Here is a 21,027-nt window from a genome sequence, read left to right on the forward strand (position 1 = left end):
AGGAAGGATACTGAGCAGGGCAGGTTTGGGTTTTAAAAGAGTATCTGACGCAGCATGGAGTGTGGGTCAGAAGGGCCAGCCTGGAGACAGCAGACTTCCTAATTTAGTAAACCATTTAACTTGGACAAAGGGGGTTGGGGACAGTGGGCATGGGCTAAGGACATGGCATGAGCCATAAGTTATCAGGGAACTGAGGCCCTAGGTGCAGAGGACTGGAAGGCTTTCCTGTGGATCATAAGCCTTTCTACGGCTATGTGGTGGGAACCTTCCCCAACTAGGATTCGTTATCAGGAAACCCCACGTGAAGGCATGGATTAGATCCACTCAGGGAAGGCTCAGGAAGACTCTGAAGGATATCTCAAGGGCAGAGCCTGTAAGCCATGTCCTCCTCTGTCCCACAGTGAAAAGAAGATTAAATATGATCACTACTTGATACCAAATGCCCTGCTGGAGCTGGCCCTACTGTTTATGGAGCAAGGCAGAAATGAAGAGGCTGTCAAACTCTTGGAAACTGCCAAGTAAGGCGTGGTTAGCGTCGGTCTGTCCTTTGTTCCCTAGGAGCTCAGGAGCTTCACTCGGGCTGGGGCAGCAGAGCACAGAGAGCAGGGAAGAAGGGTGCTGGTAAGGGCATTACGGCAGGCCAGAGGCTGGGCCTGTGTCCCTGGGAACCCAATTTTCACCTGGTATAGGGAGGCTTCTTCAATTTGCCAGTGAGGATTGGAATCCCAGAAGCAGGGAGTGAATTATCCAGGGTCACACCACAAGCCAACTGCTGGGCTGGTAGGAAGACCCAGGTCTCCTGCCTTCTAGCCCCATGGATTTATTTCTTAAATTCATTCCCTCAAGTTACTCAACAGGAGTAAGAGTGGTTCCAGAGGGTACAATAACAGGGCGAGGGGTTACACATCCTTTCGGTTTTTCTCTACTGGACAAGGCCCAACTCTTTGGACAGAGACAGGGATTTAAGTGTCTGAAAATCTTCCTTGGCCTGCTAGTCCCCTACAGTTCAGACTGAAGGAAAAGCACTTCTTAGACCAGCCTCATATGCCTGATTCTCTGGTCTTTTCCAGGCAAAACTACAAGAATTACTCCATGGAGTCAAGGACACATTTTAGAATCCAGGCAGCCATACTCCAAGCCAAGTCTTCCCTAGAGAATGGCAACAGATCCATGGTCTCATCAGTGTCCTTGTAGTTTTCTGCAGCACTCCAGGCTGGAAGACAGAAACAGCCGGACAGAGCTGGAAACATTTCAAAAAGATCCCCTCCCCCTGCCCTGCCTTTGGGGTCCACCGGTGCTCCAGTGGGATAGCATGACATAGGTATCCATGCAGAAGGGAAGCCGGCATTTTCACCAGTGTGGCCCAGGGCCTTTACCAAGGACGGAGCAGGTGGAGTCCTCTGCCTGCCCTGTCACACATACGGGTACTTGTTTTTCACTGTGATGTTTAAGAGAATGTATGACCAGTTTACATTTTCCTTAGAAATATGAATGGGATCACAGTTGGCTTTAAAAAAACAAAAAACAAAAAACCCACTACCTGTAAATCTTTGTTTTTAACCCATACTAATCTGGAGGTAAATCTATACATGATGCTTTTCAAAATTCAGCAATGTCTCAGCTTCCAGGGCCAGGAGGACCATTAAGGCTTCTGAAGGTTGGGCATAGATGTTGCACACTGACACCCACTACCTTACTTCTTACACTTCATTTTCACTCCCTTAGTAACTTTCCAATTTAAAAAATGAAATGAAAATTATTTCACTAAAAAGACATGTGAATCCATCTGTAGGAAAAAAAAAAATCTTTACCAGTAAGGAATGGGAGTTGCTGAGGCCTGACAGAAGGGGAGCTGTGTGGCCCTTTCTGTGCTAAAGCCAAGAAGTTGGTCGGGGGAGGTTCTCAGACACCAATCTGCATCCTCACTGTATGCCAAACAAACAGCTGGGAATAATTTACAAAACAAAAATCTTCTGTACTTCACTACGAGGTACAGTCATTTACTGACAGCATTTGTCTTAGAATGGTTATTCCTGGCCCGTTGTGTATGTTTTAGATTTTTCAGTTAAGAGAAAGATAGATATTTAATAAAACTTATACACTTAAGAGATCATGCAACATCTATTTCAGTAAAATATGTGTTGCCTGAATTCTTGGGCAAGGCAGAAAAGTCTGGATCAGAAGCCATATGGCCCAGGTATGTTTTATTTAGACAACACAATGCCTTAAATGTTTTTAAAATAACATTTAAAAATGGGGATATTTCACAAATCTGGTTTCTGGCCTCTTATTTAAAAAAAGAGAATCCAATCTGGCAACATTGGGCTCATCCCTATAAGACAACAAGGCAACAATCAAGTTGGAGCGGAGTAGAGGCTGCTCTCCACACTTATATTAACCTTCTGTCCCTGAAAAGCATCTGAATTTGCAAACTCTGGGACTGTTACAGCGAGAACTCAAGTTCAGTGACTAGACACCAAGCTTTACCATTCATAAGCTAATAACAGCATACTTCATCTTAAACCATTTCCCTGGTGGAAAAAAATCATGTACACGGTAAAAATATTCATGAGTGAAATGTGACTCCTCAAATACATGAATGCAATTTCTGTAAGGGAAGAACCACAGACAGTTTCTCCAATCTTCCAGCATTGCTGGATTTTTAGCAAACACTTCTGAACATTTGCCAGGGGCTGGGTAGATTATTAACATAGTCAACCAGCCTTCTGTGACTAATAATGAAGTCATAGGTTTTAAGTAAAGCAAATTCTCATTAGGAAAACAGCATAAAACCCTCAGTCAGGATCCTCTTTTGCACTTAGTACTGTCAGAGCAGAAATGCTATGAAAAAAAAAATTTCTCATTTTGTTAGAACTAGACACAACAATGCTTTCCACTGAGAGCAAGCCCTCTGCAAGCTTGCTCTCCAAAGCCTGGATTCTCAGAGACCAGCCTGTTTCTAGGTTGTTGGGCAGGGCAGGGTGAGAGGAATGACTAGAACCAGGCTGCTGAATGAGGGTGGCCTTTTGTGGTTCCTTCACATATTGGAACACTAATACCTACTGCTGTATAAAGAAAACAGGGCACGGGTCACAGGATACCAAGCACAACTTGCAAAACTGCAGTTAACAAAAAACTTTTCTTTAAACATTCATTTTAGGCACTTTTATTTTTAAAAATTTATGCTAGGATGGTTTCCTTGTCAATGTTATTACTGATTTCCTGTTGGGCTTCATTAATTAACCAATGCCACCTTACCTCTGTCTGCTGCCATGGCTACAGTCTGGCTGGTAAGAGAAATCAGTGGGGTTTTGTCTCCTTTATCCCACCTGCAGCTTATGAGATAGTCATATTAAAAACATGTTTGTGAAGTTGGGTGAAAATGTCAGGTGTCTAACACCATATCCTTGTGTGGAAGCTTTGAAGGTGAAAATTCTCTCCTGGGCTTCTTGTTCTATCTTCTTTCAGCCATTTCTGGTTGTTAATTCTCTAACCGTGCAGAGATTTCCAGCTCTTATGCCCTAGAGAGGGAACCATCAGGTGGACAATTCTGGCCTAGAAGTAAGGAGACCTGAAATCTAGTCCCTGCTTTGTTACTAATTTTCAGAGTGACCTTGGGAAAGCCATGGACCCTCAAAAAATTAGTAATTTGCACTAGATTAAGGCTCTTTCCTGCTGTCAATGGTTCTAACTCTGGTCAAGTATATTTTTGGATTTTCATATCCAAAGTGAGACAAGAGATATATACCTCCCTACCTTTTGCCAAAGCCTTATATCCACTCAACCAGAAATGATAGGCTTTCTCAATCAAAGGCCTCTATAGTAGCCCAGCACACTTGGAAAGCAAATAATCTTGATTTGGGGAAAGTCTAAATCCTGTTACACAGAGGAACTCCACCATTAGGAAGTAGCAACTGTGTACCATGATCTAAACAGGCCCTCAGCAATGGAAAGTCTACCTCTGCCTCTCACTGGTCACAGGCCCTTGGACTCGCAGGGTGGCTGCCAGCAGTGTGCTGGTCCCTATCAGCTCTCCCATGTGTTGGCAGGATTCCCTACTCCTTATCTCTCAAGTCAGAATGGGAGTATTTCCAAGACAGCTTTCGTCATTGACAGCAAAAAGTCATAAGCTGACAGCTAAAGCAGGACCCTAAGAGGCCAATGCCAACACAAGACTTGGCTGAGGCCCAGGTGAAAGAGTTCCAGCAACTGAAGAATGACACCAGGTGGTTTTCAGAAAGCCTCAGCCTGCTGAGTGCTAGAATCATGAAGAAAAACAAATCCAGGGAGACTTTTCTCTGGAGTTACTCCCAAATTTTTCTTCTAAGATGATGAGGACTTTTTCTTTGCTTCAAATTTAAAGCCTAACTGTGAGCCTTTCAACAACTGTTTCCTTATGTCTCTAGCACCATCATAAGAATTCACTAATAAACGAGAGGTGCTTAGATTCTGAAAACCAAGCAAAATGGGAACTTCTCATACACACCTCAGATGCAGTTTTCCAAGGCTGGAAAATGCCTTTTTGCTTTGGTTAGCATTAGCTCTTTTGAAATCTAGTGCAAAGTCCATCACTGCCCAACAGGTTAAGTCCATAAACAAGGAACCTCATTTCGGGGCTTGAAAAATCCATTTCTAAATGAGGAATGTATGAATTGTTTCTACTATATAAAACCAACTGTTAAGTGACAAAATATAACAGAGCCCTTCTTTTGGGAAGACAATTACTAAACGTTCCTTTGGACTTCTAAAAAGCTGACATTCAAGTTTAATCAGACACATCACAGCTAACACCTCACAAATAACTGGATTGGATTTTTTCGACACATCATTAGCAAATCGTTCAGAACACCACATACCATATGCTTTGGGTGGAAAAATAATAGCTAATACTAAGTGCTCACTATTTACCTCTTGCTAGTCTAAGCATTTTACATGTATGTAATTCTCATAACCATCCTATGAAGTAGGGACTATTACAGATGAGAAAACTGAGACACAGGTTAAATAACTTGCCTAAGATCACACAGCTATTATGCAGCAGAAAGATTTAAAGCCAGGCAGCTGAATTCTAAAGCCCATCCTTTGCTAAACTGCTGGTTAAACCGTAAAATTATCAGGTTAAAGTTGGATCTGACTTATATTGACCTCTGGGCCACTCACTATTAAGGATGGAAAAGTTACTGGCTAATAGCTCAAACACCAGAAATCCATGGCTTGGAACACATGGAGCATTTTTGTCTGTGTGGCATGGTTCTGGAATTGGCAAAATGTAGCCTATTTCCACACCTCTAGAATAGACAGTGCTGGAGGCGAATCTCAATGTCTTTTTGATAGCATAATCCAGGCTTCCCAATTCACACAATGTCTAAGACTTGCTTTTAGATCCTAAATGACAGGGTGAACTCTTATGAGGCCTCCCCGAGAAAAGCTGGGCTCATTACTTTTGCAAAGCCAACCAAATCTTATAAGCATTCAGCCTTCACCACTAGGACCAGACTCTTGAGGCAAACCCTCAGTTACCTTTTTCAACTTCTTTTTCTCAGGGACAAGAAATTTGGAGCCTACAAGCACTGATGTTATAGAAGGGATCCGAACCATACAGGTGTTGCTCCTCCTTTGATCACAATTAGTTTTAGATGCTTAAAGTCTATACCTTATTGATAATGCTGCTTCATTCATACACAGACAAAAACAAACTTTCTGTGGAGGCATCCAAAGATGACTAAATCTTCCAGTGGACAGAAACTTAAAAAAAAATGTAAAGGACAGTTATCTCTCCTAAAGTTGCCTTGAAAACTTTATGAAAACAGTAAATGGTTTTAGTCTGTCAGCAACATTTATCAGATGGATCCAGCTGTTGTCCTGAGCTAATGCCTATTGCTCAGAGTGATAAAGCAAACAAGAACAATGTGGACAATTAAAACATGCAGATAAATCCAAATCCCTTTTGTACAGTTTTGCTGAAGCCCCTAACAAAAATTTTATGGATCAGGAAATGGGTTGTAAAGGGACTTGTGGATTTTGTTTCCATGCTAAAAAGCAAGGAAATAGCAAAAGGTAAAATGGAAAAGCAAAATCTGGATATTCGTATCTGGAAAATCAACCTCTGAATAATCAATGAGCACCCAGTCGTGCTGTTATTTTTTAAACTACCACTATATAATTTATAAAAGGACTGGGTAGAATTAAGTGGGCTAATCATTTTTGTGGGATGTTTTTTGAGACCCACAGGCTCTCAGAAAACAAATTACAAAGTATGTATTAAGTTAATATTGCCAAATACATGTGCCTCGCCCATTTATTAACATCTGTATGTCATTTTAATATAAACCTTAATGTGTTGTAATGTAACTCCCAGGAGCTTAAAAAAAGAGGTTCTTTTTCTCTAGTAAAAATACTTAATGTGCTGAGCTAATAAACAGCCCAGTTAACTTTCCCTAAATACATAAAATTAACTTACATATCTTTCAAACCACTTAGAAAAAGTACTATTTTAAGATATTTATATTATACAATCAAACATTTACAGTTACTCCATTAAATCCTTGTTTCACTTGAATTACCACACATGAAAGCCATAAATCTGAATTGTGAGCATTAAACCACTGACTAACCATAGGCAAATACATGTTTTCACCTACAGAACTGAGAAAAAATTTTTTTCAGAGACCATTTTTAATGGCTCTCAGGAAAATCTCATTTAATAGTAGGTCATTCAGTAATTACATTCAATGCAACAATGAAAATTTAATAGTTGGACATTTTTACTCTATACTTTAACAAGCATTTATTAATAAGCACCTAGGTTTTGTGTACACCTTTAAGGAAAAAAATGTATTTAAAGAGATGAATGGGTAGATCCAATCTTTAAACGGGCAGACTAGCCTATACTTATGGATTCATTTCTGAAGGGAGCAGGAACATAGCCTTCATGAATAGAAGAGGCATGAAATTGACGGAAACGAGACCTCAATGCCAAATATTTAGGAACTGAGACTTAGAGGGAAGAAATTAGAAGGAATTCAACTAAGTCCCCAAAGGGTTAATATAACATAGGAAGAGACAGCTCAGGACACTGATGGCTCTTATGCCCATACTTCCCATGATGGAGACATCCAGAACGGCCTGTGTCTTAGGGAAGTGTTGTTGAGTGTAAGATTAGCGCAGAGCAGCTGCATAGAGGGTACAGAAGGAGGGATTATAAACGATCTTCTCTGACTTTCTCCCATCCAGGAAAAGAGTAGCTGATCTTTACTTTCAGTGAGTAAATTTAAAAGTACTTGAGGAGATACTACTAACCAATCCAACTTTTATGTCCACAGTTTCAAAATTAAAGGCTTACAAAATTACTTGAGGTTACTACAGTGGCTACAAGTGTAACCTCAGTTGGCTCTGAGAAACTGCTAGGCAATGCCTTTAAGCAGAGGTAACCACCGAACTGCCTACATTTCTGAATCATGCCAAAGAAACTTACCTTCATTACTGTTTACCATTTCAGTCTCAGAAGTACACAGGCAGGTCTGCTTTTTTAAAAATGCATCTTTACTTATGACGAAGCTTTGTATGCAAAGAATGTTTTAACACAATGCTCACTGTATTCTATAAAATCATATTGGCTTATATTACGCAGGGGACACTAACAGTAGGGGCAATCTTCTCCTGGCTTAAGAAATTCCCTATAAAGAACACTCAGAGGGGGCGCCTGGGTGGCTCAGTCGTTAAGCGCCTGCCTTTGGCTCAGGTCATGATCCCAGAGTCCTGGGATCAAGCCCGGCATCAGGCTCCCTGCCACAGGAAACCTGCTTCTCCCTCTCCCACTCCCCCTGCTTGTGTTCCCTCTTTCGCTGTGTCTCTCTCTGTCAAATAAATAACTAAAAAATCTTTAAAAAAAAACAAAAAAAACCCCCAAAACTCAGAGAATTGAAAGGGTTTTTGTGAGAAGTATTTCAACTTGTTGGGTTTACACTTAAAAGATTCTTTTACTTTTTCCTGGTCAGGTTTTTCAGGTATTTCAAATCCTACAGCCACCTCTGAACACATCTTGCCCAAATCTAAAAGTTGCACCTATTATTTGGCTTCAGAAAATTTGAAGCTATCAAGCTTCTAAATTTATGATTAGGTGGTATTAAATACCACACCAGAAAAAAACCTTCCCCAAAAGTTTATAGACCTAGAGATTAAATTTATATACCACTTTAAAGAAAGAATTAGGTAATTTGGGGAATATTCTCATGTAATCAACTCTAACTGTAGCCCTTTACAACTGTATTATAACTTTATTTAAAGTAGTAAAAGCCAAAATTGATAGTTCTTAACATGGTGTATGGAAATCAAAATTAAAGAATACAAAGTACCTTAAAAATTTTTTTCAGCTCAATACTAGTTCCTTCAATATTACTACCAAACTTCTGTGAAATAGCCCTGCAAAAAGACTAACAGCAACATTAGATGATTTTTTTTAAAAAAGTTCACTTACCTATTTTAACAATCTAGAAAAAAGGAAAGTCTGACTATAATACTTGATGACACAGACATCATGTATTAAGTAGAAAACACAAGGATAAAAAAAAGTAATATCACTGAAAATATTGCACAACTTCAGGTTTTCCTCCAAATTTGCTTTATGTAATTGGGTGGATATAAATTAATGAATGAAAACTTAAGCAAGATACATGTAATAATTTAACAGAACCTGATAATCTAATTTTCAATTTTTCTCAAATTCATCTTTAAGTCTTTCCATCATGGGGCTCATAAGAAAATTAACCAACATATGGATACCACAGTCTAATGTCAAATCTTTAGAAGTATTTATGACATACTGAATTCCTCTACAATGCAATTATGAAGAACCCTCAAGATACTTGTGTTTTGTATGTAGAAAAGTGTTAGAGTCAAATATTCAACTCAATATAAAATAACATTTCTGATGTTAGATTGCGATTGCTTCTCTTTTGCTAATGAATGATTCTTAGCTGTAATATCATTGAGCTGAACAAATAAGTCACCTTTGAGTACATAAGGAAAAATAAACACATGCTAAATGGATAAAACATTACAAACTACATCTTTACTAGACCATCTCTACCTCTAACACTTCAGAAGCTTAGAGATTCAGAGTGCTCTTACACTGAAAAAGATAAAGGAGAAATTCCCTCTTTGAGATCACAACTATGAAGTCATGTGGTTATACAAATTCTGCATTTGTGTGCAAAACATGAAATACGTTTATCTTAATTCTCCCTGCTTAGACTTGTCAGCCAGCAGGACTTTCCAAGAAACAGAGACTGAGATGTGTTTTATGTAACTTCAATAACCTCAGCACTACAATAATAAGAGATGCAGTATCCTTTTGCTATGGTTCAAGACAATAAGGGAAGGAGGTCACCAGAATAAATCAAAGCTATTACAACTGAGCAACTTTTCTCAGTTTCACCATGGTGCCACTTTCATTTTACATAAGCATGGTGGCATAATTCAAGCTCAATAAATCAGAAATCTTAGTATTTAAAATTTACCTTGACTTTTAATTATTACCATATTAACAACCAAAATAATTAGATAAAACACATGGGAAAGGGTAATAGTAAACCCCACTTTACTAGAGTTGTTTTTTGACATTAACTCAGTTTTTATAGAAAAGGGATAGTGCATCTCAGTTTGCTTACAAGCTAGGAGATCACTTTGAATTCTGCATTTCCTAACTGCAAACAGATATAGCACTTATAACAGGTTATAAATAAACTGGTTTTCAAGCATAGAGCCAGCCCCAACGATAATACAGTATTTAAAAAGACCTAAGGCAATGAATTCCATTTCCAATGGAAAAAAAGAACTGTGCAAACAAGCTTAAAACTACTTTTTTTGTGCCAGTGTTATAAAATGTAGCTTTTAATAAAACCTTGACCCAAATGCCAGCAACTTCAGAAAAGAATTTGGGTGGGGGGAAAAAGAGTTATTTCATTTAGGAAAAACAACCACTATCTTTTTCCTAATCTTCAACACACACAATTTAAACATATACAGCTGCTGTAACACTTTACACAATTCCTATGTACTGGAGCATAACAAGATCTAAATACAATTATATTTTTAAACACTGGGTCAAGGCTTTACATAAAAATACCATCCTACTTTTCCCCCTAAGTTTCTAAAATATCACGTATTTTTTCCCCAACATCTGCAGCCATTCAGGAATTTTTAGGAAACTTTTGTGCATGATCTTAATTCCTAATCCCTGGCTCTTTGGGCTCAGTGACAAAAGATCAAAACCACCAAAAATGATGGTTCACTTGTAGTCAGACCAGAGACCCTGGCTCAATTAGTCTCGTAGGACGAAAGCAGTGCTGCATCAACTGGCTCCATGCAAGAGGGGCACGTGAAGGATCTCATCAACCAGTCATCTATACAGTCCAGGTGATAGATGTGCATGCACGGCAGAAATCGAATCGGGTCCCCATAAACAAAGTCCATCATACAGATAACACACCTGTTGGGGGTGAGGGAGAGAAATCAGAAAGCAGTTTTAGAGAAGTGATATATCTAGAATACTCTTTAAAATCCCATTCCAAAGACTGTGTTAATCTAAACAGATGAAAATGGCTTGCCTGTCATCCTACCACCAAAGCATGCAAACTGATTTTTTTCCTAATGAGCATTAATCCACCGACGATCTCTTATTTCGATCCCCTGGAAATTTGCGTGAGTTTGAGAGCTATCAACAGAACAAAGAGAAATGGACCACATGGGGATCAAGTCCATTCCTAGAACTGTGCATACAAAACATCTACCTATTATAGAAGACACCCGAAGAATGTGATGCTTCAGGTAGGAAGCCATCAGATTAACTTTATGTGAACTCAGTTTTTAGTGTAAGCCCAGGAGTAAAATAGTTTTCATTTTAATAACTATATGTAATAACTATATATGTTTATAGTAATATAATAACTATACATATTTCTCTTAAAAAAGAGAAAATGTTATGTAAAAACCACCACTAATTTCAGTTTACTTACTGGGCTGCTGTAGCTAAAGATCTCTTTATTAACCCTAGTTTCAAGTTCACTGAATTCTACAGGTTTAAGAAGCAACCCAATGCTGTAGTATTTCAGAAGTTAGTATTCAGGACAAGTTATTATCTTAAGTACTAGCACTAAATGGTGCTATGGCTCAAATAGTCAAGCATCAACCTAGTTAATTAGATTATGTCTTTGTTGGCAAGACCATTCTCAACCTAAAAGGAGAATGTCCTCATTAGGGATTCTCAGACAATGAGCTCTTAGGACAAAAACTTCCCAGAAGTAAAATTTGATACTCAACTCAGTCTTAATAAAATTATTCCTCAAATTAAAAATAGGTATAAGATTTTCCTCATTATCACTAAAACTCCTTAATTTTAATGGCTGCATAATCTACCAGAGTATTCCTATGCCACAATCTACTTAACTATAGTTCTCCTCTAAATAAAACCAAGGTGAATATCTTTGTGTATAAAGTGTCAGGAGTTGGAGTGAGATACACATTTTAGGATAGATCTGTCTCAAAGGATATAGACCTGAGAAGGTCTATTGCCAAATTGCTTTCCCAGCTGACAGGGCCACCAGCACACTCATGCAGGTGAATATTTTTAACTGACATCAACTGTCATCCAAATGGACACAGACAACATATAAAATGGTCAGAATTCACATGATTTCTTAACTTTTTTTTTCAATGAAAATTCTTAATTGCTGTATCTCAGATATGTTCTGTTGCATGAACTGATTATATTAAATATCCAACTTCTAAAATGCAGGAGAATATTTTTCAAAAGCAAATCTCTGGAGATAGACCTTTGAAACATGTATACATTTATTAAAACTTACTCCCGGATCTTTTTTTCTGATCCATCCCTTCCAGGGTCATAAACTCCTTTAGGCAGATGTTGTATAAGGCCTATTCTTTGAGCTATCCTAATTTGTTCCTCTTCAGTCAGCTGAGTTGCTAGGCGAGTCTGGCTAGGTGTTGGATGATAGACCGGAACTGGAACTTGTTCCTAAATTTTAAAAAAGAGAAAATGATTATTTTTTAAACATCTGCTTTCTGGGGGTAATGTTTTCCTTGTCTCTTTTTTTTTTTGCTTAGTGGGTGAGAGGTGACCTTGGAGAGGTAGGCTGGGCTAGTGTGCAGTAGTATGAGATTGTTTTACTCTGCCTTAACTTTAGCATACCTGACCAAGTTTTAAAATATAAAAACAGGGGCGTCTGGGTGGCTCAGTGGGTTAAGTGTCTGCCTTCAGCTCAGGTCATGATCCCAGGATCCGGGATCAAGCCCTGCATAGGGTTCCCTGCTCAGTGGGGAGACTGCTTCCCCCTTTCCCTCTGCCCCCCCAACTCATGCTTGCTCTCTCTCTCTCAAATAAATAAAAATCTTAAAAAAAAAAGATAAAAACACAATCTTCACTGAAAAACTCACAAGGAATGTTGTTTGAAGTATTTCCACATGAATATATTGTTCCTGATATACAAATACAGTAATTCATCTATTTATATATCAGGAACAATACATAATAATTAATAAAATGGACTGTATTCAATATTCTCTGTAGGCTGTATTCTGTATTCAATGGAGCTTTATAGTCTCAGTATACCATTATTTACATTAAAACTGATCACTATAGCCTCTTATTTGTAAACTTTTTTCCCCATACAGACAACCTTAAAATTTATTTAGAAAGGCTGGGTATTATTGCAATAAACTTTTTGTAAAATTCCTTTTAAGCTTTTGGATACATATTTGGATATGACAACTGAGCCAGAGGAGGCCACCCTTTCTCCCAAATGGAAAACATAAGTTTTTAGGGGATGTAAATAACCTCCATAATCATCCAGAACATCAACTGAAGCTGCTTTGAACTAATGGCTTTTGTAGTCGAAAATTGAGAGCACCCATAATGAGAAACTTTATAAGGGCTCAAGGGTAAGTAAGTATCTTTTCCAAAGAGAAGCTTTAGGAGAAAGTCTCAGATACATATAAATTAGGCTCAGATACCGAATATTTAATTCAAGGAAAATGAGACTTTTCCACAATGTCTCCTAACATGCCACTATGTCCCTTTAAAATAGCCTTATTTGTAAACACTCCTTTTCTGACAGTAGAGTTTATTAAAGGCAGAACATTAGACTTTAAAGATTCCTATATATACACAATGGAATACTGCTCAGCCATCAAAAAACCGAAATCTTGCCATTTGCAACAACATGGATGAAACTAGAGGGTATTATGCTAAGTGAAATAAGACAATCAGAGCAAGACAATTATATGATCTCACTCATATGTGGAATTTAAGAAAACAGAGTGATGAGCACTGGGTGTTATATGCAACTAATGAATTGCTGAACACTACATCAAAAACTAATGAGGTACTATTATGTTGGCTAACTGAAAATAATAAATTAAAAAAAACAAAACAGGATCATAGGGGAAGGGAGGGGAAAAAAACAGACAAAATCAGAGAGGGAGACAAACCATAAGAGATTCTTAATCATAGGAAACAAACACCATGTTGCTGGTGGGGAGGGGGGAAAGTGGGTGGGGTAACTAGGTGATGGACGTTAAGGAGGGCATGTGATGTAATGAGCACTTGGTATTATGTAAGACTGATGAATCACTGATCTCTACCTCTCAAGAAAGTACTTTATTCCTTTTCTGAGACTTTTTTTTTTTTTTAAGATTTTATTTATTTATTTGACAGAGAGACAGCGAGAGCAGGAACACAAGCAGGGGGAGTGGGAGAGGGAGAAGCAGGCTTCCCGCTGAGCAGGGAGCCCAATGCGGGGCTCGATCCCAGGACTCTGGGATCACTGAGCTGAAGGCAGACGTTTAACCGACTGAGCCACTCAGGCGCCCCCTTTGCTGAGATTTAGAACAAATGTTTAATTAAAAATCTCAAAACCCAGTAAATCCTTTATCAAATAAGAGTATATCCTCTAGTACAAATAAAATGCCAGTAGTTAAAAGTCTCATGTCTTCTGAATTTCCAACATCAAATCATTAATGGTTACTTAAGTACTTTCATACTTCTACCTCATCATGTGAATGCTTATCATAACTCTATGTTGTATCTAAATAAATATTCATTTAGTGCACATTACATAGAAAGATGACACCGTGGCTCTTGGATCCAGATAACCTTGGCTCAGGTCACTTCTCTACCACTTAACAGAGTAACCTTGTTTAAGCTATTTAACCCATCTGGATTAGATTCTACCTTATAGGGTTGCTATAAGGCTTAAATGAGGAATAGTCAACCTTGAAGTGGCAAGAAGTTAAATGAGTATAGGTATTAGAACTATTAACATTGCATTCAAAGAGCTATTATCTATTGTTGCAGGCAAACTAGCTATTTCCTCTAAGTTCCATGCTTTTCCATCTTACTGCCTTTGCTCTTGCTATTCCTCCTACCTTTCCCTGCAGTCCCCGGTCCAAATTATACCTTGTCCAGCAGGTTGTTGACATGAAATGAAGCCTTCCCCAATCCTCCTCCCTACCACCCAATACTGACAGTCTCTAGCCTCAGCTTAACTACGTAGGTGTTGTCTACCTATACGAGAAATAGGAATATTATACAGAATACAGTGAAACTTCAGTTAACCTGCGCAGTCAAATGAAAAAAAGACTGTCAATTCTAGCTTTTCCAGAAAAGTTAAATACCAAACTGACTGTATTTCTCTAGTACAGCTTGGAAGCCTTCTTTCAGCCCTGTGTATCTATAGCACTATGAGCACAGGCAATTTTTGCTTTATAAACATTTTTTAAATGCGTATTTCCTTTTAAAGGAACTTTGTACATACAAAAATTTTCAGTTTGTAGTTCAAATTCAGAATGTTACATGCAACATGTATATTAAAACCCTAGTTTATGCACTAGAAAAATAACTGTTGAGCAGGCTTTACAGTGCATATAAAAGTTATATTACCCCTTAGTCATTCATGATTATATATGACTGTTGCCATCTTTGGTTTAAATACCTCTTCAAGGTTTTAACTATAGGCAAACTTTCAATGTAGAAGTTTCATGGTTGAGTCAAAAAAAACTGCAACTTACTAGCTTTAAGACCCTGTACAAATGGCACCTGGCTGGCTCAGCTGGTAGAGCATATGGCTCTTGATCTTGGGGTGGTGAGTTCGAGCTCCATGTTGAACCTACTCTAAATAAATAAATTAAAAAAGACCCCCCTCACCATGTTTTTTTAACCTCTCTGAGACTCAGTTTCTTCATATGTAACGTACTAGGACGACTGTAAGAATAAAATGGGAAGTGCAAGTGTTGTCCCTGGTACAAGTACACATAAAAAAAGCTCATTAAGGGGCGCCTGGGTTAAGTGTCTGACTCTTGATTTTGGTTCAGAGTTGTGGAAGTCTGCTTGTCCCTCTCCCTCTGCTCCCCCACCCCTCATCATACTCTCTCAAATAAATCTTAAAAAAGTTCATTAAATGTTAGCTATTATTGCAGCTCTACTATTATATGACTATGGAACATCCCAATATTTAAGAAATGGATTTGATTTATAATTTTACATGTCAATTATACCTCAAAGCTGAAACTGAAACAAAATTTAGTTTTGAAAAAGAAATGGATTGGACTATGCAGAGGTATGTGAAAGTTTTCAAAAATGAATCTTAGAATTCATCCAAGACCAACTCTCTCATTTTATAGGCCTAAACCTGCCTACAGTCATGTAATTACTGACAATACTACAATCAGAATTTTGGTCTCCCTTTTATTTATTTATTTATTAAAGATTTTATTTGACAGATGAGAGACAGCGAGAGAGGGAGAGGAAGAGGGAGAGGGAGAGTGAGAAGCAGGCTTCCTGCTGAGCAGGGAGCCCGATGCAGGGCTCGATCCCAGGACCCTGGGATCATGACCTGAGCCGAAGGCAGACGCTTGACTGAGCCACCCAGGCGCCCCAGTCTCCTTTTTTTAAATCAGTAATTTCTACTATAGCATTCCTGGTTGCCAGATAGCAAGGAGACTCTGCAAGTTAAATGATCTGGCTTGTGTCCATTTACATTACTTTGAAGAATAGTACACTGAAATGACATTTTAAGAAAACCACAAAATAAGGCATATTTCATAAATGGTTCTATAAGGGTTTATCATCTGTGATAAAGGTTTTATAATTTCCATAACTTCTACAATTTAAGAATTTCAAAGAATATCAAATCCATCCTAAATTGCCCCTGTAAAATAGATTCTATAACTGATAGAAAAATAAACTCCAAAGTCTTATCATAACTTCCTGTCTGTCCTCTGATTGAAACTCCTGAGGTAGGTTATATCAGGTAGTTCTTACTAAGGTTGAGAGGTCAAATTCTGCTACTACTAGAGGACAGTTTCTCCTTATGCTCACTTGGGGATTTCTGTTCTCTGGTATCACTTTCTTTACCTGGTGTAAAAAGGTAACATGGCCTACTAATCCAATGGGTTTTTTGAGCATCAGAACTATCTCATTTATAATTACAATATTTAAAACTGAGCTACAATAGTGGAATGGGGCTGGAATGGAATGTGACCTAGGAGGGATGAGGATCCCCATTCCACCCCCCTACCAGGGGCATGTTTGCAGAATCACAGAAATCAATGGAACACAGTTTTTAAAACACTGCTATCCAAGAACATGGGATTTTTAATCTAAAAAATTGTAAGACTGGAGTCTGTGACTTACTATGGTCACTGTTAATATCTTTAGCAGTCTCTTAATATCGCTGAATAAAGATAAAAGCACCGCTTTAGGGGCGCCTGGGTGGCTCAGTTGGTTAAGCAACTGCCTTCGGCTCAGGTCATGATCCTGGAGTCCTGGGATGGAGTCCCACATCAGGCTCGCTGCTCAGCGGGGAGTCTGCTTCTCCCTCTCACCCCCACCCCCATGCTCTCTTTCTCTTCATTCTCTCTCTCAAATTAAAAAAAAAAAAAAATTTTAAAAAAAAGCACCACTTTAGAGGGTGATGATGCAATCATAAGATAACAATAAAGAGCTTTATAAATATGTCAACATTTCCAAGTTATTCTAACCATTGTTTTCTCCCCATCATCAGTGACTCTGGTTTGCAGACTTTAAGCTAACAGCTATTGTCCCTGGATCTCTGGCTTGTCCCTGAATATGATTTCTTTGACCTCTGTTATGACCTCTACCAGGTCAGTGTTTTTCAACCCTTGGATTACCACTTCCAGGCTAGGCTACCCTCCTGATTCTCAGTCCCAGTCCAGCTGACTAGCATGGCACAGGATGACACACATATGAAGTCACACTGGAAAAACGTGTATTGGTAATAAGGGTCTCCAAAATCCTTGAACATACCTACTACAAACAAAGAATTGTTTTAAATTGTTTTAAAGGTAATAATCTCTAAGCATGTACTTTAAGAGGCTACATTTCCTTGGTCTTCCAGCTCATGTGTACAGTGAAGAAAGAACAGAAAAGGAAAGCCCTACTTTAAGAAACATATTAATACATATTAAAAATAAAAACCCTATCTTTTAATTACACATATTATGGATGTATTTTCTTTGGTATTTTTTGTTAAACCAAAGGAACCCTCTAAGCACCATCGAGGTATTTAAAATGACTCAACATTCTAATTTCAATTTACATACAACTTTTCTGAAAGCCATAGAGGGAAGGAAATGACTAAGAACTGCTAATATTTTAAAGATGGATATGGCCTCACCATTCGGTTTAACACATACACCTAATTTGAATTTCCATCATACTTGTTAAAATGGCTTGTTGTGTGAGTTATTGTTTACAGACTAGAGATCCAATGGTATTTGTGGCAAAATGGAATCTTACTTCTAATGCCAGCTAGAAGACATTGAATGGACGATAAGACATGGATAAAAAACAGCAATTTTTAAAAGATTTGGATTCTGGGACAATTCTCACCATTTCCTACTTGATGGCTCACTGTACCTAAACACTGTGTAAACAATTTGATTTATGCCGAACACCTGCTTCCCTCCTGGGAGTCTGTAATTTTGGTATGTCCTAGGCAGTGGGTGCCTACTCAGTATTTTGGGTTCCCCTAGTAGACAACCCTTCACACATACTGGTACAATTCAATGCTGGGGAAATTAAGTGTATCCTGTGTGACTCCACTATGAGAAGATTCTTGGAAGCTTGGGTCTATTTCCTATGGACTCGTGCTCCTTTTTCCTTTGCTGATTTTGATTTGTATTCTTTTGCCATAATAAATCAGAGCTGTGATTACAACTATATGCTAAGTGCTGTGACTCCTCCTATGAAATCGAAGAACAATCTAGATAACGTTCAGAGTGATGGACAGTTCCCACATTGACTTCTTTGCTTTCAGTTTATTTGGTCATGTTCATTAGAAATTCTTAGTGGAAAAAATTCTCCTTTGTGAAAAAGGTATGTTTTGACAATGGTGGTTACACAGTACTTGTGATTTATTCCTTTTCTCAAAGTAAAATTTAAAAGATCCCTGAAGGAACTATTATTTTGAACATGACTTAGCATACTTTTTCTGTACTTTTAAGACAGAGATGTTGTTTTGGGCTGAACGGTGTCCCCTAAAATTCCTATGTTGAAGTCCTAATCCCCAGTATCTCAGAATGTGACTGCATTTGGAATCACTAATGCAACAGATTTTGTCCTGGCCTCTTCTCCTGTCCTATACCCTTCACCTAATAACTATGTCCATGCTGACAACAAAAATTACCACTTCGATATAAACGATTCAAAAATTTATATTCCAGTCTAAATCTCCTTTTTAAATTCCAGGCTCTACTTGACAGTTCCAACTCAGATGTCCTTAAAGTGCCTCTAACTCAACATGTCCCAAAATGAACGAACCTCCTCCAAAATCTGGTCCTCTTTTAGGCGTCCCTATCTCAGTGAATGACAGGACCATCTTTCTAGTTCTGTAAGACAGAGACATCCTTGGCACTTCCCTCCCTCTTACTCTTCCATATGTAATATATCACCAAGTTCCAGTGAGTTAATTTTCTACTGAAAAACTGACAGAATCTGTTTATTTTCGTATTTATTGCCAATACTCTTAAGTTCCCATTTCGTCCCTGGTGTATAATATTAGCCAGCAAAATCTCAATTTGTTCTCTATCCAGAAGTTAGAGCAGTCCTTTCAAAACAGGCTCAACTCTATTCTATGCCCTCCTCACACATACTTAAAACCCCTTCATTCAATAGCTTCCCACTGCTCTTAGGATGGAGGCCAAAGTCCTTAATAAGACTTCCAAAGCCCTGAACAGTCTGGTTACCTACCTGCCCTCCTTCCTGATCTAACAACTCACTGCTTTCTAGCCCCACTGGTTTTCCTTCAGCTCCTTTTTTAGAGCCATGGTCTCTCCTACAGGAAGTCACAGTACCTGCTGTACTCTACATGAAACACTTTCCTCCATCACTACTCTGCTTAAATAATGCCTTTTCTTTCTTCAGAGCTCAATTCAACTTCTACCATCTCAGAAACCTTTCCTAACTAACCATTCTCCTCTATAACAGGCTTTTATACACCAAGTAACTTTTCTTTTTTTTTTTTTCTTTTATTTATTTATTTTTTAAAGATTTTATTTATTTATTTGAGACAGAGAGAATGAGAGACAGCATGAGAGGGAGGAGGGTCAGAGGGAGAAGCAGACTCCCTGCCGAGCAGGGAACCCGATGCGGGACTCGATCCCGGGACTCCAGGATCATGACCTGAGCCGAAGGCAGTCGCTTAACCAACTGAGCCACCCAGGCACCCCAAGTAACTTTTCTTCACAGCATTTGTCATAGTTGTAATTTTACATTTAGTTATAATTTGCATGTTTGTCTTCCCCACCAGACTGAGATCCACAGTAAGAATTCATTTTGCCTGAATAAAGCAGATGAATAAAAGGTCAATTAAAAATCTTACCTACTAACAACTAAAAACAATCACCCATTAATTTACTCTAGTGGTTTTTTTTCATTCGTGTTTCTTTACATTTCCTGGAACCCCTAGCCAATTGTTAAATACTTAATAAAGTTAGTGTACATGCCATAATATTGGGATTATACAGTTGTTTTTGTCTTGCTAAGTATATTCTATAAAGAATGACTGATAATAGTACCTACTTTCACCACTCCCCCAAATGTGAACTCTAAATAAGATTTTGAATACCTATTGAAAATGTTTACCAATTATTCATTTCCAATGTACAAGGACGCTTACAAAAATACTATGAATCAGTTTATGAAAATCTAAATCACTAAACTAATTAACATAAATGCTAGCACCTTCAAGGGTGATTCACTTGGCTGCCCTCACCTCTATGATATAATTCATGAGGTATTTTGTACTTATGCTAAAAAGGTGTTATTATCTGCATGATTATTTGATTATATTTCCTCATCACTGGACTATAAGTCTGATAAGGGCAGGGACTGTGTCTATTTTGCTTACCAATGTATACTATTTACTAAACACAGTATCTGGTACCTCACAGGGATTTGATAAAAATTACTGGATAACTGAATGATTTATATCAAAGCACTCATGTTCCTGTAATCCATGTCATATATTCATACCAGGATTTTGTAAACATGCTATGAAAAAACTGCTAATGATTTGGATTAAATAAAACCAAAAAGAAAACTCAATGTAAACTATAACATTCCAAGTGAAAATACCTAGTTTCTTGCCTCTTAAATTTCTACCTACCTATCTCATAGGAACTTCAATACATTCAAAACCAAACTCTCTCTTTACTTCCACAGTCCTTCTCAAACTCAGAATTTATATGCCTACTATAGGTTAATGATAGAGAAGTACAGTAGAAAGAACACAGACATCTCATGTAATCTCAGCTCTGGCACTTACCAGGTATGCAATCCTAGGCAAGTTACTCAGTACCTCCAGGCCTAAAGTTCCACTTCAGAAAAATAGAATACCTATCTTAAGAGTGTTGTAAGGAATAACTAAGGAAATATAAGTGAAGTACCTACTAACACAGGGACTCAATATTTAGGCCTTCCTAAAACGGCAC

The 21,027-nt window shown here is 38.2% G+C and overlaps 2 protein-coding genes across 2 annotated transcripts in view; one reads left to right on the top strand and one right to left on the bottom strand.

The window, feature by feature from the left end:
• Positions 1-1,731, top strand: part of TTC39A (tetratricopeptide repeat domain 39A) — a 41,340-nt gene extending 39,609 nt beyond the window's left edge. The window contains exons 17-18 of the mRNA XM_035018590.1: positions 402-518; positions 1,071-1,731. Coding sequence (XP_034874481.1) covers positions 402-518; positions 1,071-1,194 — 241 coding nt within the window. The 3' untranslated portion in view covers positions 1,195-1,731. The remainder of the gene's footprint in view (positions 1-401; positions 519-1,070) is intronic.
• A 6,503-nt stretch (positions 1,732-8,234) lies between these two features.
• The window catches only part of RNF11 (ring finger protein 11), a 38,385-nt gene continuing 25,592 nt past the window's right edge, over positions 8,235-21,027 (bottom strand). The window contains exons 2-3 of the mRNA XM_035018591.1: positions 11,865-12,034; positions 8,235-10,489 (exon numbers count right to left, since the gene is read on the bottom strand). Of these exons, the coding sequence (XP_034874482.1) occupies positions 10,318-10,489; positions 11,865-12,034 (342 nt within the window). The 3' untranslated portion in view covers positions 8,235-10,317. The remainder of the gene's footprint in view (positions 10,490-11,864; positions 12,035-21,027) is intronic.

Source organism: Mirounga leonina, unplaced genomic scaffold (assembly GCF_011800145.1).
Source record: "Mirounga leonina isolate KUSES-001 unplaced genomic scaffold, KU_Mleo_1.0 Mir_173, whole genome shotgun sequence".
NCBI lineage: Eukaryota > Metazoa > Chordata > Mammalia > Carnivora > Phocidae > Mirounga > Mirounga leonina.